The sequence below is a fragment of the Chenopodium album genome, chromosome 27, assembly GCF_948465745.1.
Source record: "Chenopodium album chromosome 27, dcCheAlbu1.1, whole genome shotgun sequence".
Lineage (NCBI taxonomy): Eukaryota > Viridiplantae > Streptophyta > Magnoliopsida > Caryophyllales > Amaranthaceae > Chenopodium > Chenopodium album.
The window spans coordinates 2,886,680-2,902,554 of record NC_137860.1 but is presented as its reverse complement, the minus strand read 5'-3'; the positions used below and the strand labels follow the sequence as shown (position 1 = coordinate 2,902,554).

General features: G+C 35.9%; 2 protein-coding genes across 5 annotated transcripts; one reads left to right on the top strand and one right to left on the bottom strand.

Annotated features, from left to right (window-relative positions):
• The first annotated feature begins 2,749 nt into the window (after positions 1 to 2,749).
• Positions 2,750 to 5,361, top strand: LOC145619463 (putative serine/threonine-protein kinase WNK11). 4 transcript variants are annotated; one of them, XM_081674154.1, is made up of 3 exons: positions 2,750 to 2,804; positions 3,691 to 4,272; positions 4,827 to 5,361. In XM_081674154.1, exons 2-3 carry the CDS (start codon positions 3,769 to 3,771, stop codon positions 5,256 to 5,258), a joined length of 936 nt encoding a protein of 311 aa, XP_081530280.1. In that variant the 5' UTR covers positions 2,750 to 2,804; positions 3,691 to 3,768; the 3' UTR covers positions 5,259 to 5,361. The 4 variants fall into 4 exon arrangements, with proteins under 4 accessions (XP_081530280.1, XP_081530281.1, XP_081530278.1 ...); XM_081674155.1 differs by having other exon boundaries at positions 2,761 to 2,932; XM_081674152.1 differs by having other exon boundaries at positions 2,761 to 2,932; positions 3,489 to 4,272.
• Positions 5,362 to 13,382: 8,021 nt separating this feature from the next.
• LOC145619013 (uncharacterized) lies at positions 13,383 to 14,177 on the bottom strand. Its single transcript, XM_081673615.1, has one exon. The coding sequence runs from the start codon at positions 14,175 to 14,177 to the stop codon at positions 13,383 to 13,385; it is 795 nt and encodes a 264-aa protein (XP_081529741.1).
• Between the last annotated feature and the right edge of the window lie 1,698 nt (positions 14,178 to 15,875).

Below are 15,875 nucleotides of genomic sequence, written 5' to 3'. Positions count from 1 at the left end.
AATTTGAATGACATGAAAGTCTCTCCCAATTTGATATAATAATTAATGGGGATAATATTAATGATTTAGTAGTGGTGGTAATTGAGTTGTTCGAATCGAGTGTAGGTCTAATCAATAATTTGTGTCAATTTATATAGGGAGATGAGAAACTCGATCCGTTTGAGTATTTGACCTAATGAATTTTGGTGATAATTTACATATTCTCCCCACCGCCCTTGCTATGTGTACCAAAAGCATACACTGTATGAAACAACTAGAGTATAGAATTTAGTATAGCTTTTCTTTAATTTTCAATTAAAATTTATCTCTATTTGTATATTTGAATATTTATGTGCATTGACACAGGTACATCGAAAGATACAACATAAAACAACAACAAATAATAGATTAAGCCAACTATAACTAATAACCAATTGTAGTAAACATGCATTTGTTCACGAGAAGGTTATTAGTGCTTTATAGCAAGTTGAAGTGTTTCCAGAGAAATCAATACTGAGTAGTGTTCCCACAAGAAGAAAGAAAGAAAGTCGGCAATTGATAAAATCACAAGCTACGTAATGTGTTTTGAAGCAACTTGTATTTGTATGCCCCTTTTTTACTTCCCTTTCTTTGCATCCTAAATCTTGCCTCATGCAAGTACTACATAAAGAGATTCTGCGTGATCTTACCCTATATCAAATCTTCACTTTTCTACCTTGTTACAAATATTGTTTCAAAATATTGTATTAATTGTAAGTATTACTGTAATAGTCATAAACAAAGATGTTCCCCTTAAGAAAATTGGCTTAAAATGTAGGAATCGCCATAAAGAGTAATTAATCCAGAAATGTTGGCAATTAGTATGCAATTAACTTGGAATTATAAACATTAATCTAGAACCTAATATATAATGCTTAACAATTAACCCGATTGCTTTATTTTTCTAGTCCCTTATTGTTTTACATCAATTGATTCAAATAGTTCTAATAAAAAGTGGATTCATTTTGCGAAAAAATTATACTTGTGTGATGATTATAAACCCTAATCTAATCTCTAGCTTAACATATAATTAAAAGTATAAGCTTTAATCGTTTATTTATGTTAAAGGTGGAATACCATCTAGAATTCCAGCATTAAACTTGGCTCACTCAGTAATGTTTTCACGTTAAGTCTTAGATGAGTGGAACTTAAATTTTTCTAAAGTGACAGTGTTTAAGGTGTAGAGATTCTCTTACGTACCTTCTCCACTATTCTGAAGTGTCTGCTACGTGTATAGACTTGAAAAATAACAAGGGTTGAAGTCTAGCATGAAATCCTTCTTAACCGAAATCAATAAAAGTTGTAGAGGCGGTGTATGTTGAATAACTCTACGGACTACGGTAAACATAAAGTTGGGATTATTCTTATTCTAGCTAATATAGTGTTGTTTCTTCCATAACCTCTCCACATGGCAATGATGGCATCCTTTAGTATGCGATCTATTATCATCCAAGTTTAGTGTTGCTGTGCATAGCTAGGGGTCGTGTTACCAAAATACTTTATAGCTAAGATGAGACTAATGGCTTCACATCCCATAAGTAGCATTTTCCTTTATAATAGCTCATTTGGAAACAACAACAACAAAAACAAAATGAATAATAATTGATTTCAATACAATAATCTTGTAAAAATAATGAAGCAAATATACAATATATAACTATATAAGATTAACGCATGTGGATTATAAGTTTATACTCCGTAGTCCGTACTACTCTGAAACATATTGGCCATGTTTGGGAGAAAGCTTATTGGAGTATATTAGCTTATTTGACTAACTTTAGCTGATTGACTAGTCAAACAAGCTAATACAAGTGTTTAGTAGTAAGTTTATTGAAAGAGCTTATTCTACTAAATAAGCTCTTTTTGAAAAAGCTCATTTTAGGAGCTTTTTCAATTAGCTTATTCAATAATTATTGTGAAATGACACTTATAACCTCATTTAATTTAAAATCTTATCTAAACTACCTACCCCACAATTAGCTTATTGGTCATTTCACATACTCAATCACATTTAAGCTATCAGCTATTAACCAAACACTTTTATAAAATCAGTTAATACAATAAGTTAGTCAAATCAGTAAATAAAATCAGCTAACTCAATCAGCTTCAGCTTTCTCCCAAACATGGCCATTATATTTCACAAATAATACTTCTTCCGTCCCTAAATATAGTTCTCGTTTGTCTTTTTACAGTCTTTAAGATATGTCTTACAACGTTTATATCCCAAATTCAACAAGATCTTACATGAACCTATAATATCTTATATACTAACAGGAATTTATGATCAAAGTTTTTAAAATTTGACTCAAATAAGTCAAATAGAAACTACGAGTATATTTAAAAACGAAGGGAGTATAAAACAAGGTAGAATAACAAACTACTCCCATATTCTATAGGATAAAAAAAAATTCCGAAATAAAGGAATTTTTTGTTTTTAAAACCAAAGTTGCGCAATCTCAGTAATCCAAGTCCAATTAAAATAAAACAACCTCTACTAATTTAGTGTTGGTGTAGTAATGATTGGGACTACACTTGATAGGGAGAACCTGTGTTCGATCCCCCACAACATCAATTGGGAGGGCATTGGAACTTAACCACCCAAAACTAATCTCTGAATTCAAATTAGCTCAAAGGGTGAAGCGTTTGAGGAAAAAAAAAAAAAAAACTCTGGCACTCTATACAAGTCTATAAATACCTGGGCAGTTTACACGCCTTAACTTTCTTCTACACCCATCACTCTTCCGTTTCTCTCTCTTCTTTCTCTCTCTTCCCTACGCCGCCTTTCGGTACTCTCTCTCCTCTCCTCAATTTCATCATTTTCTTTCGACTTTCTTTCTGTTATTCAACAATTTCCCATCATTTTTACGATTTTTGATTTTGTTCTAAGTTTCAGTATTTCGTTTTCTGAATTATGGTAACTTATGTTTTCCCACTATTTTTGCTCCTAATTACATTTTTCTGCATGTTTCTAGAATTACTGCTTTTTCATGGATTTTTTTATGAGATGTTTTGGGGTTTTCAATTATGATTTTGTTATGAGATGTTGTGGGGTTTTGAATTTTGACTTTGTTCAATATTATCTGTTGACTGTTTATTCTTTGAATTTTCATGTTGTTTGACAAGTTTAATTCATGTCTTTTCTTTGACTTCTTTGCCATAATTTTAGCCATCAAATACTGGTATAATGATTTTTTCTAGTTACATGTATGTTCATACGATTTGGCAGAAATTCTACAAAAAATTAGCTCTTCAAATGTTAAATACTTTTATGGGCACATTTAAAATTTTTTGATTTTGATATGAAAAGTATGGTAGTTCTAAATTTAATGGGATATGCCAAAAGCCTATTAAACTCGGACTAATCTGGATTTAAGCCCGTACCCTTTTGTCTAAACGAGATTTTGTATACAGTATTTGGTGTTCTGGGTTGAGCGATTATTTATGGACCTGTTTGTTTGTGTTTCATGCAGGAGAGTTGTGTGAAAGAACTTGGTTATTTCATTCTAACAGTATTTTGAGTTATTTAATGGGATATGCCAAAAGCCTATTAAACTCGGACTAATCTGGATTTAAGCCCGTACCCTTTTGTCTAAACGAGGTTTTGTATACAGTATTTGGTGTGTTCTGGGTTGAGCGATTATTTATGGACCTGTTTGTTTGTGTTTCATGCAGGAGAGTTGTGTGAAAGAACTTGGTTATTTCATTCTAACAGTATTTTGAGTTTGGTATACTTAGTATTTGATTTCTGAGATGACTTGTGAGAGTCTAAACCCACCTGAGGGTGATAAAGAACCGTTTGAGGAGCTTGATCCTACTGGCCGGTTTGGTCGGTATCCTGACCTTCTTGGAGCAGGAGCTGTGAAGAGGGTGTATCGAGCTTTCGATCAGGAGGAAGGAAGAGAGATTGCTTGGAACCAGGTGAAGCTAAAGAATTTCAGCCAAGACCCGTCAGTGATTGATCGACTTGTGAAGGAAGTTCAGCTGCTGAGCAAGCTGAGGAACAATAATATCATCACCTTATATCATGTTTGGAGGGATGTTGAGCATAACACTCTCAACTTCATTACTGAGATTTGTACTTCAGGGAACCTGAGAGAGTACAGAAAGAAACACCGTCATGTGTCGATTAGAGCTTTGAAGAAATGGTCGAAGCAGGTGCTCAAGGGTTTGGAGTACCTGCATACACTTGAACCTTGTGTTATACACAGGGACCTTAACTGCAGCAATATATTTATAAATGGGAACGTTGGCGAGGTATATAGTCTATCCTGTCTCTTAAAATATTGTTCTGACTGCATCTTTCTGAGTTTGATCCTTATTCCTGTGTTTTTAAGCTATCCATACTGCCATATGACCATAAATAAACATGATCATTGCTTCATAGTTGTCAGCTGTTCAATGAATCTGTGAATTTTGAATGGAAGATGCAATACTCTCTGTGTTGGCCTTCCCATTGTTCATAATAATTTGTAGGTTTTGCTGGGTTCGGAACAAGTAACACAAAAGAATAACTCATTAACAATTGTTTTCCTGTTTTAAATTTACATGATGATTGAAATAACCACTATTGAACCTGCTATCTAAAATATGATCCTTTGACATATAGCACATGCATAGGAAACTAGTCGAATTAAGAAAGTGTACCATAATTTCTTCATCAAATTTGCCCTTAAATATATTAATTTTGGGGTTTTAATTGAGTCAAAATTGCTAGCCTGTTTATGTATACCTTTGATGTAACGAATCTTAAATGTACGTCCTGTTAGTTTGTGTTCCATTGACCAGGCTGTTGCTGCTTGTTTATGCAGGTGAAAATCGGTGACTTTGGCTTGGCAGCAATAGTGGGTAAGAGCCATGTAGCACACTCAATACTGGGTACACCAGAATATATGGCACCAGAGCTGTATGAGGAAGACTATACAGAAGTGGTGGACATATACTCTTTTGGAATGTGTTTGCTGGAGATGGTGACTATGGAAATTCCTTACTGCGAGTGTGATAGTATTGCCAAGATATACAAGAAGGTGACCTCTGGTATTAAGCCCGATTCTTTTAACAAGGTGAACGATCCAGAGGTGAAGGCGTTCATTGATAAGTGCATTGCAAAGCCTAGGGAAAGACCCTCTGCTTCTGAACTCCTCAAGGACCCATTTTTCGCAGAAGTAGATGATGATGATGATAGTAACAACCTCGCAGAAGTAGATGATGATGATGATAGTAACAGCAACAGCTCGTCGTAATTTTGCAACTGGTTAGTTGATCAATTTGACGAAGCATGTATATAAAGTCAAAGTAGCCAAGTGTCTCAATCTATGGATTGATGACCAATAATGTTATTGTTCATGTATGCAGCAATTAATTAGGATTAACGTTGGTCTAATGCCAGAACAAGATCTGAATAGAAAATTAGAAATGCATTTTTCTGATTTGAGTGAATCACAAGTTCAGGAAAAGGCAGATATTACTTTGTATATACTTTTTATCAATGAAAATTTATTGCATACTTCGCGAATGTGTTATTTGGGCATTTCTTGATGAGCACATAAAGAATGCTGCTTACTTTATATTCTGTCTATTTAATTGAATATGTGTTGGAGAAAATGTTCGTTTAGAGTCTCACTAGAGCAATACTCAACCTTAGCATAAGATTATCTCTACAAGACTCTGCATCCATAACATCATAAATTCGTAAGGCCATGAACGTTGTATATTCTATCAATTATCGACCTGGATGCATTTAAGACCTTCTGATTAAGGTGGGAAAGACTAGCCTTTATCCATCATAGTTAGGCTTAGATTAGAGATCATTTATTAGAGCATTAGTTTCTGTTTAATTAATTAGGAACCTATTTACTTTATCTTGGCCTAATTGTTGGTTTTAAGTGTTGGATTAGGTTTGAACTTCTAATTAGGAACCTACTTAACTTTATGGAAATTTTTGTGATTACTTGTGTGATAAGTGTGATTCTTATTAAATGTGCTCAAGCTGATCATTAATAGGTTTCTATCTACGTATTAGTTTTACTTAGTTGTTTCTCCTAGTCATTATAACTCACAAGGGGTTTAGAAGGTATTTAGTATTTGATGGTGTAAGGCTAGTATTAGGCAGCACGGGCTTGCTCAGTGCCATCGTCGAATAGTAGCAACAAGCAGGAACTTCTTGAAACAATCTGCACGGGCATGCCTCATGACTCTGGCCCTTCACAGAGGTCATGAGAGTGCCTGCTTGGTTCCTCCTTTCAGCTCTCCTTTGACTTGTGCATACAATAGCACAAATGCACAAGCGTGTCTTTTAGCTTTTTTCAACTCCTTAGGCTTATCCCTGACTTTAAACCAAAGCCTAAACACCTTATGGCTCTATAACTCCGTTGACTTGTCTTGAAACTATCCTCCACACAACTCAACAAGGCATAACTCCATAGTTAAGAAAGTACAAAAGGATTAACTTATACTACGTATGTCAAGTTATAACATACGAAGTAGAATAAAAGGAAAAGGTCTAGCAATCAAGTAGCACTGTAGCTGCCCAAAATGAATTTTGTTGAAGGAATGTAATTTTTCTCATGACTAGAGATGATGTTAATTGCGCAGCATGAACATGTTTTTTTGCTTATAATTAATCCTGCGTATAGCAAATGCACTTTGACAACTATACTTGAAGCTCACATCATGATATATTGTTGAAGCGAATGAAAATTCAGACAGCAAACAAACAGCAATAGATGTTCAAGGTCTGATAAATTTACGTTTTTGGTGGCTTAGAACTTGGAATTGAGCTGCTAACAACACACAGCCTATTAGACACTCCAAACTCCACAAATCAGAGTTCCGATTTTTCTGAGACACTACAAGTGCACTCCTTTGTTATGGAGTTAGCCTATTAGACACAACAAATGAACTCCATATATTTTCCATCTTAGCCTCCAATTGTGGAGCTAGTAGTTGCCAATTTGGTGGACTGAAATGTACTCCGTACTTCATATTTTCTCTGAACAAAATTTAGCGATAATTCTTCTACTGCAGAAAAAATCATTTAAAGGTAATACTGTCTGCCACAAAGAAAAGATTGTTTACAAGTACAAATCACATTTGAACTCTCAGTAGACAGAAGCAAAAGTACATTAAAAAGGATAGAGCAAAATAGACAGATACAGAATACTCAGTACGAGTATTATTTATAACTATTAGAATTAAAACAGGCACTTCTGCAATTGAATCATCATCTTAATGAGAACATTAAGGACTTCATGATTTAAAAAGTGAGACAAACTACATACGGAGTATAAGGCTTAATTAAACAGTACTCGTATAACATTAGCTGCAAATGCAATATGATTAAGAAAGATGGAACTGCTACCTACTTAACCACACAAAAGTAACTTTTCTACTATATACACCGAACTATGAAGAATACTTCACTAGATCAGTAATAGCCGAGATAGCTAGTAGAAGCACGCTTTCACACCCTCTTCGAAAAAAAGGGTGCTTAAGAAGATGCTTAACCAGATTAGGAGACACAAGTTGCTTCCAGAACTTCTGGAACTGTAATATCCTTCTTAATGTGGCTAGTTTCGAGCACAGCTCCAATGACTGCCTGCCCATTTACATAATGTTGGCGGCAAACAGTCATGTATGACTCAGCTCCGCCAATTAATTCTGTCTGTGTCTCCCCTACCTTCCGCATTGTAAAGAAAGCCCACTTCCCACACATCTCACACCGAGCTGTCAACTTTGCGTATCCAGGAATTCCGAACTGTGGGTTCGGAATTTTTTAAATAATGATGATCATATATTAACTAAATATTCAATACATAAGTTCATTTTTTTTTAATTACAAATGGATGGATTTTACAAAAAAAAAAAAAAAAAACACCTACAAAAGCATTTTTCGAGTTTTCATAGTTTGAAATTAGAGCGTGCTAATACATTACTACTTCTATAAATCTATATTTCTATTGCAAAAAATCAATATTACACATAAAAATAAAAATAAAAAATCTCAAGCCCCCAATAAACACAAATTTAACAATGTAAACTTCTTCTAATTATCAATTAAAAGACCAAGTAAAAATTTTAAATTCTAAGTTTCTACAATTCAATTTGTCAACAATTCAAGTATTCAACAATATATCAAAACCAATTAAAAAAATCACTAATTTTAATAAAATCAACCATTAAATAAAGATTTAAGAATTAAGAGGAGTAGAGGAATAAGAGGTCTCACAAACTCACGAAGAACGGAAAAACTCGGAAAAAAATTACAAAAAAGAAAGATAAAAATAAAATGAGATTAACCATTAAATAAAGATTTAAAAATTAAGAGGAGTAAAGGAATAAGAGGTCTCACAAACTCATAAAGAACAGAAGAACTCGGAAAAAAATATCAAAAAAAAAATAAAAACATAAAATGAGGGCAGCAGGAATCGAACCCAAGACCTAAGGAGGAGATTCAATGCTCTAACAATCACTCCCTTACCAATGTGCCAGGCTTTAACATTTGATTATTTATCTCACATAAATTAGTTTTAACCCTTTTTTTCTTTTTTTTTTTTAAAAAAAAAAATTATAACTTATAATTTTTTTCCGAAAAATCTGTGGGTTCAATGAACCCCCTTGAACCCCCCCTAGATCCGCCCCTGGTATCAGCAAGCGGTATCACATCCAGCACAGATCCAAAGCTCCTCCTGTATTAGAAGAAACAACATTCACATCAGAAATTCAGATCAGCTACGAGTAGGGATGGCAACGGGTCGGACTCGGAGCGGATTATGCTAAATCCGACTCCGATCCGACAAGAAGTCGGATGTTAAATCCGACATCCGACTCCGACTCCGACATCCGACTCCGACTCCGACTTCAATATCCGACCTCCGACTCCGATCCGACCCGACTCCGAGTTTCTTTTACATTATTTAATATACTTTGAGATGTTGGGCTATTTGGGCCTTGACAACCCACACCCAATGCCACCATGACCCACACAAAAATCCACTATCTATTGGAGTCGGAGTCGGATAATCCGTCAAAGTCGGACATTTGTTGGAGTCGGATTTTTTTCTCGGATTTTTTTTAGGATCCGACTCCGACCCTCCTCCGACTCGGAGTCGGATTATTTTAACGGAGTCGAACTCGGATTACTTTTTTCTCGGACTCGGAGCGGATTTTTTACCTCGGATCGGGGCAGAGTAGGGTTGGATTCGGACTGGATTGCCATCCCTAGCTACGAGTACATTAGAAAGAAAAAATATTGACTGAGTTTCGCACCTCAAGTAATCACCATCTAGCCCTGCAATCACAATGGTTTTCCCATCTTTCTCAGCTGCCTTACAGCAAAAGTCGTAGAGGTCATGGAAGAATTGCGCTTCGTCTATGCCAATTACATCCAACTGCCAACAAAGAACATAAAAAATTATTTCAGATATTGCATCAGTTCAGCCATAAAATTCAGTGTCTAACATAACACTTTTAGTGTTATTTAGTAAAACGAAGAAAGGAAAAATAGGGAAAGTAGCTTTTATTATTAGAATCCTCAAGCACAAGCTTACGAGCTAAACTCCATTAATGGAGGAGAGTTTAACTGCTAAGAGAGAGAGAATAAGATTCTAATGAATTAAAAATAAAAGCTATACTGTAGTAGTGTTTATATACTACTTACAGCTTATTACAGAAAAGAGTAGCAAACTCTTTTATTACAGCTGCAGAGTAATAACTAACTCTCAACAACTTTGCTGACGTGGCCACTATGTATACTTCACATCCCCCCTCAAGCTTGGGGTGTAAACATACCAAGCTTGGATTTGAGCACATTGAACTGCGGAGAAGGAAGAATTTTAGTCATAATATCAGCTAACTGAGACTGAGTTGGCAGATATGTCAGCTGAATAAGTCCCTCAAGAACTTTCTCCCTAGTGAAGTGGCAGTCAATAGCAATGTGTTTAGTGCGTTCATGAAAAACTGGGTTCTTGGCTATGTGTAGAGCAGACATATTATCACAATGAAGCTTGACAGGCTGCAAATTCTTGATACCAATCTCCTCTAGTATCCTAACCAACCAAGTCACCTCAGAGGAAGCAGAAGCCATAGCTCTGTACTCTGCTTCTGATGAGGATTTAGAAACTGTAGGCTGCTTTTTAGACTTCCAGCTTATAGGAGAACCCCCTAACATCATAACATAACCAGAAACTGATCTTCTAGTTTCAATACATGCAGCCCAGTCTGAATCAGAATAGGCTTGCAAAGTCAAGTCAAGACCACCTCTGAAGATTATGCCTTGTCCTGCAGTAGCTGAAACAAAATTCAGAGTATGAAATAGAGCTTGTAAGTGAGGTTGCCTGGGAGTCTGCATAAACTGGCTCAGATACTGAACAGAAAAAGCCAAGTCAGGCCTTGTATGTGTAAGGAAATTTAATTTCCCAACCATGCATCTGTAAAAAGAAGGATCCTCCAATAGCTCACCAACATCAATTTGCAACTTTAGAGCCAAAGGTAATGGAGTAGCAACAGACTTAAAATCCACAATACCACAACCTTCCAAAAGTTCCCTAGTGAACTTAGCCTGTGACATAGTAGTACCACCAGAAGAGTAGCCAATTTCCATACCCAAGAAGTAACTCAGGACACCAAGATCCTTAATGCTGAAAGTGGTATGTAAATGAGATTTCAAAGTTTGAACTTGCCCCAAACCAGTGCCTGTAACAATAATATCATCCACATAGACTGCTATAATGGTGATATGACAATCAGAAACCTTCAAGAAAAGAGAATAGTCATTCAATGACTGCTTATAACCCAAGAACTGTAACTCGGCAACAAGCTTTTCAAACCACTGTCTGCTGGCTTGTTTCATACCATACAAGGATTTTCTTAATCTGCAAACCTTGTGTTCTAGATTAGGAACTCCCTCAGGCATTTTCATATACACTTCTTCATGGAGATTACCATGTAAAAAGGCATTATTAACATCAAGTTGGAAAATAGTCCAGCCATGTTGTGTAGCCAAAGCAATTATACTTCTGACAGATGCCATCTTCACTACTGGAGAGAAGGTTTCTTCAAAATCCACACCATACTTTTGATTAAACCCTTTAGCCACCAAACGAGCTTTGTATCTTTCTATTGAACCATCTTTCTTCAGCTTAATCTTGTAAACCCACTTACTTCCAATGGCCTTTTTGCCTTTGGGTAGATCAACCACTTCCCAAGTGTTATTGTCCTGTACAGCTTTCAATTCCTTAGCCATAGCAGATTCCCAATTCAAATCACCTGCAGCTTCTCTATATGAAATAGGTTTTTTCAAAGAAGCAACCTCAGCAATAAAAGCCTTATGCTGATTAGGAAAACTGCTGAATAAGACAAGATTACACCAGTGATAGCTACTTTCTGTCACAGCACCACCACAAACATATTTTGACATCCAAGCAGCAGCTTTCTTAGGTCTTGTAGACTGTCTAACCACAGATTGAGTAGCCTGGTCTGTCATATCAACCAGATTAGTCTCTGAGACAGAACCTGAATCACCATGAGCTTGATCAGAAAAAGGTTGAGTTGTAGAAATTTGTGGAGTTTGTGGAGAGTTTGGAATATGTATAGGAGAAGAAATGTGTGAAGAAGAAGATGATGGGATTTGAGAAGAATCAAATGAAAGGAAAACATCTGGAGTATCAAAAGAGAAAATGGAAGGAAAAGGAGTGTGAGCAGGAAGAAAAAATGGGCTTGGGGTAGACTGAGGACAAGAAGAAATATGAAAGGGAAAATGTCTTTCATGGAAGACAATGTCCCTGCTCACAATAATTTTTCTGGATTGTAAATGTAACACCTTATAGCCTTTTTGTGTAGGAGAATACCCAACAAATACACAACTGTCAGCTCTAGAATCTAGCTTTCCTCTATGTTGCTTGGATGTAGAAACATAGCATAAACACCCAAATGCTCTCAAATGTTCAATTCCAGGTTTCTGACCATAGACTCTTTCATAAGGAGTGACATTTCCCAAGGATACTGAAGGCATCATGTTGATCAAATAAGCTGCACATTGAATGCACTCACCCCAATAAGAAATGGGGAGCTTGGACTGAAAATAAAGAGCCCTACCAACCTCAAGCAAGTGCTTGTGCTTTCTCTCAACAACACCATTTTGTTGAGGTGTGTCACTACAACTTGTCTGGTGAAGAATACCTCCAAACTTATACAAATGAAGTATAGCACCTTCACATAACTCCTTGGCATTGTCTGTTCTAATCACTTTCACACAAGCATTAAACTGATTCTCAATGTACTTCACAAAATTTGTCAAAATTTCAACAGAATCTGTTTTAGACTTCATCAAATGCACCCAAACGGATCTAGAAAAATCATCCACTATTGTCAAAAACATGTTACACTGATTGTGAGTCATAGACCTATATGGTCCCCAAACATCAACATGTAACAACTCAAAAGGACTGACAGTTTTAATGGAACTATGAGGAAAAGATTTCCTATGCTGCCTAGCTGCAGGACAGACACTACATATAACCTCATCTGTCACTTTATTACAGTCTACCTTGTCTTGTACAAGATTTAACTTTGTGAAAGGAATGTGACCTAGCCTCAAGTGCAACAACTTGGCATGATCTAAAGCACTAAGCAGCACTTTTGTCAGTTACCTCAGAATCACCAGCAAAATACAGGCCATTTCCCACTCTACCAAGAACAAGTGGTAGAGTCAAAGTGTGTTGTCCCTGAACAATACACTGATCAGTAGTAAATTGGACAGTACACTGACCATCTTGACACAATTTATGTACTGATATAAGGTTGAACTCAAAACATGGCACAAACAAAACATTCCTCAAGATAATTCCATTAGGTAGCTTAACTGTACCCATATGTGTCACCTTTACCTTTGTTCCATCTGGTATTGTTATATGATTATTCAAATCGTGAATAGCTCTATAATCAACAAATAAATCCAGTTTATGACACATGTGGTCACTTGCCCCACTGTCAACAATCCAGCCATTACTATAAACAGCAGATAAAAGACAGTAATTACCTGCAAATAAGGCATTCCCATCTCCTACAGCACTTACTGAATCCATCTTCTGTCTGTTCAGCAAAGACCTGAACTGACTAATCTCTTCCTTTGTGAAATATGCACTTGGATCAGACTGAGAATCAAAAGGTTCAGACTCTTCAGTTCCAAAATCAGCATAATGAGCAAACTTCTTGGCACCATAAAACTGTTGTTGTCCTGCCTTATACCCAGGTGGATAACCATTCAACTTGAAACACTTTTCCATACTATGCTCTGTCATCTTGCAATGATCACAATAGTAGTTAATTGCTCTCTTAGTCCCAGTATTCTTATTGTACTGATTATTGCCCTAGTATCCTCTGCCATAAGAACCCTTGTTATAACTCTGGTTTCTGTCATCAAACCTTCTTCTATCAGCTGCAAAAGCAACAGGGTCTGAGGGTTTCTGATTTCCAGAACTCAAAGCTCTATGCCTTTCTTCTTGCAAAACCATCTTGTAAGCCTGAGCTAGAGTAGGCAAACTAGGCATCATTAAGATATTTGACCTAACATTAGCATAATTGTTAGTTAACTTCATCAGGAAAACCATCAGCCTCTGATCTTGCCGAACCTGGACATACTTCTGAGTCAATCCACAAGTACAAGAACTACAAGTACAAGTAGGCAGAGGAGACAAATTATCCAATTCATCCCAAAGTTTCTTCAACTTGTTGTAATATTCTGAAATAGACAAATCATCTTGTTCTGTGCTAGAAATATCTTGCTGCAATGAATACAACTGTGCAGAAGATGCATGACCAAACCTCTCTTCTAAATCCAACCATATCTCCCTAGCAGTATCAACAAACAATATACTGCCTGCAATCTGAGGATCTAACACAGCAATGATCCAACCTATAACCATGCTATTACATCTATTCCAAGCCTTAAAATCAGTAGAATCAGCACTAGGCTTAGGCAAAGAACCATCAACAAAACCCATTTTGTTCTTAGCAGTCAGACCAATTATCATCGACCTCTTCCAATTACCATAACTAGACCCATCAAACACATTCGAAACAAGTTTTAACCCAGTGAAATCAGACGGATGCAGGAAATAAGGACTAGAAGGATCTAAACTCAAATCTCTTTCAGGTTGAGCCATTTTAGAGCAAGAATTGCAAGAAAATCAACCGAAAACAATCAAGAACTCAAGAAATCGTATAATCAGATTTCAATTTTTTTTTTTCGCCCAAAAAATCAACAATCAGATAATTCTTCAAAGAATCACAACCCAGACAAACAATTGCACAATCCAAAAAATACTGGAAATCAGAGGATAGAATAACGCCCAAGAAATTCAAAACAGAAACAATACCAGAATCAACAAATTGATGCAACAATGGCGACGAACTTCGCGAACTCGAGAAACGCCATTAACGAAGCTTCATCTTCCAAGAAACGAACCCAGATGCTCTGATACCATGTTATTTAGTAAAACGAAGAAAGGAAAAATAGGGAAAGTAGCTTTTATTATTACAATCCTCAAGCACAAGCTTACGAGCTAAACTCCATTAATGGAGGAGAGTTTAACTGCTAAGAGAGAGAGAATAAGATTCTAATGAATTAAAAATAAAAGTTATACTGTAGTAGTGTTTATATACTACTTACAGCTTATTACAGAAAAGAGTAGCAAACTCTTTTATTACAGCTGGCAGAGTAATAACTAACTCTCAACAACTTTGCTGACGTGGCCACTATGTATACTTCACATTTAGAAAAGAGTGTACCTATATATTCATGTACTATTAAAACTTTAAATGTAATTTAATTGTCACGTTACTAATTCAAATTACACTATCAGCGTAACAATTGATCCAGCCGATAAGAGACGAGAGTATACCTTTTCATAAGCATCAAATCCGAATTTCTCTTGGAAAGAAGAGAGATCAGGCAGACCAACAAGGGAATCTGACTCCATCATGTGTCACAACTGAATCTTTCGCATACCTCGTATCCTTGCTTGATTTAATCATAGCCACAGTTCTAAAACAATTCAAAAAAAATAAATAAAAACAATTATCAACCAATTTTTCATTTAAAATTCCCGCTCAAAAGATACAGATACGATTTCAATAATGCATACGAAGTTTATGTTTGTATTTAACAGATAATTTAATTATAATCAAAACTCTTTGAAAATAAACAAGACCCTATTTATTAATTGAATTCTCTTTTAGGGTATATTACCTTAAATCGACAAATTCACATGGAATCTCCATAAAAATCCAAAAAAAAGATTTAACTTTACTCCTTACTAATCTAATGAACAAGAACCCTAATATAATTTAATCCAAATTCACATAAAATCAACGAAATTTCTAAAACCTAAACTAAGATCAACCCACAAATACTAAATAGAGTAAAAGTACAATACCTGCCATTAGAGCTTTCAGTTTTAACACGACGAAGAAGGGTAGTGGATTTACCAGCAAACATGGGATCCACAATAACATGAATCTCACCAGGAACAACACTATCAGAGCTAGCAACACCACCGCCGTTGACGACGGAGTTGAGAGAAACGAATGATTTAGTGGAAGACATTTTCGGAGAACAAGGCGAGATGAGAGAGAGAGAATTGGAGAAGAGAGGATGGAGGGAAGAATGAAGGAGGTTTGAAATATAAATAGAAAAAGGGGTGTTGGTGTTGGTGTGCTGAGGAAGTTTTGTGAAGAGAGAGTGAGTGTGTTTTTGGGGTTTTAAACGTTTGAAAAAATTGGAGCGATTTACGAAATTTTGAGATTTGGGTTTTGGAGGGAATTCTCTATTTATGTGACAAGCGGTGACTCAGGGATTTTGG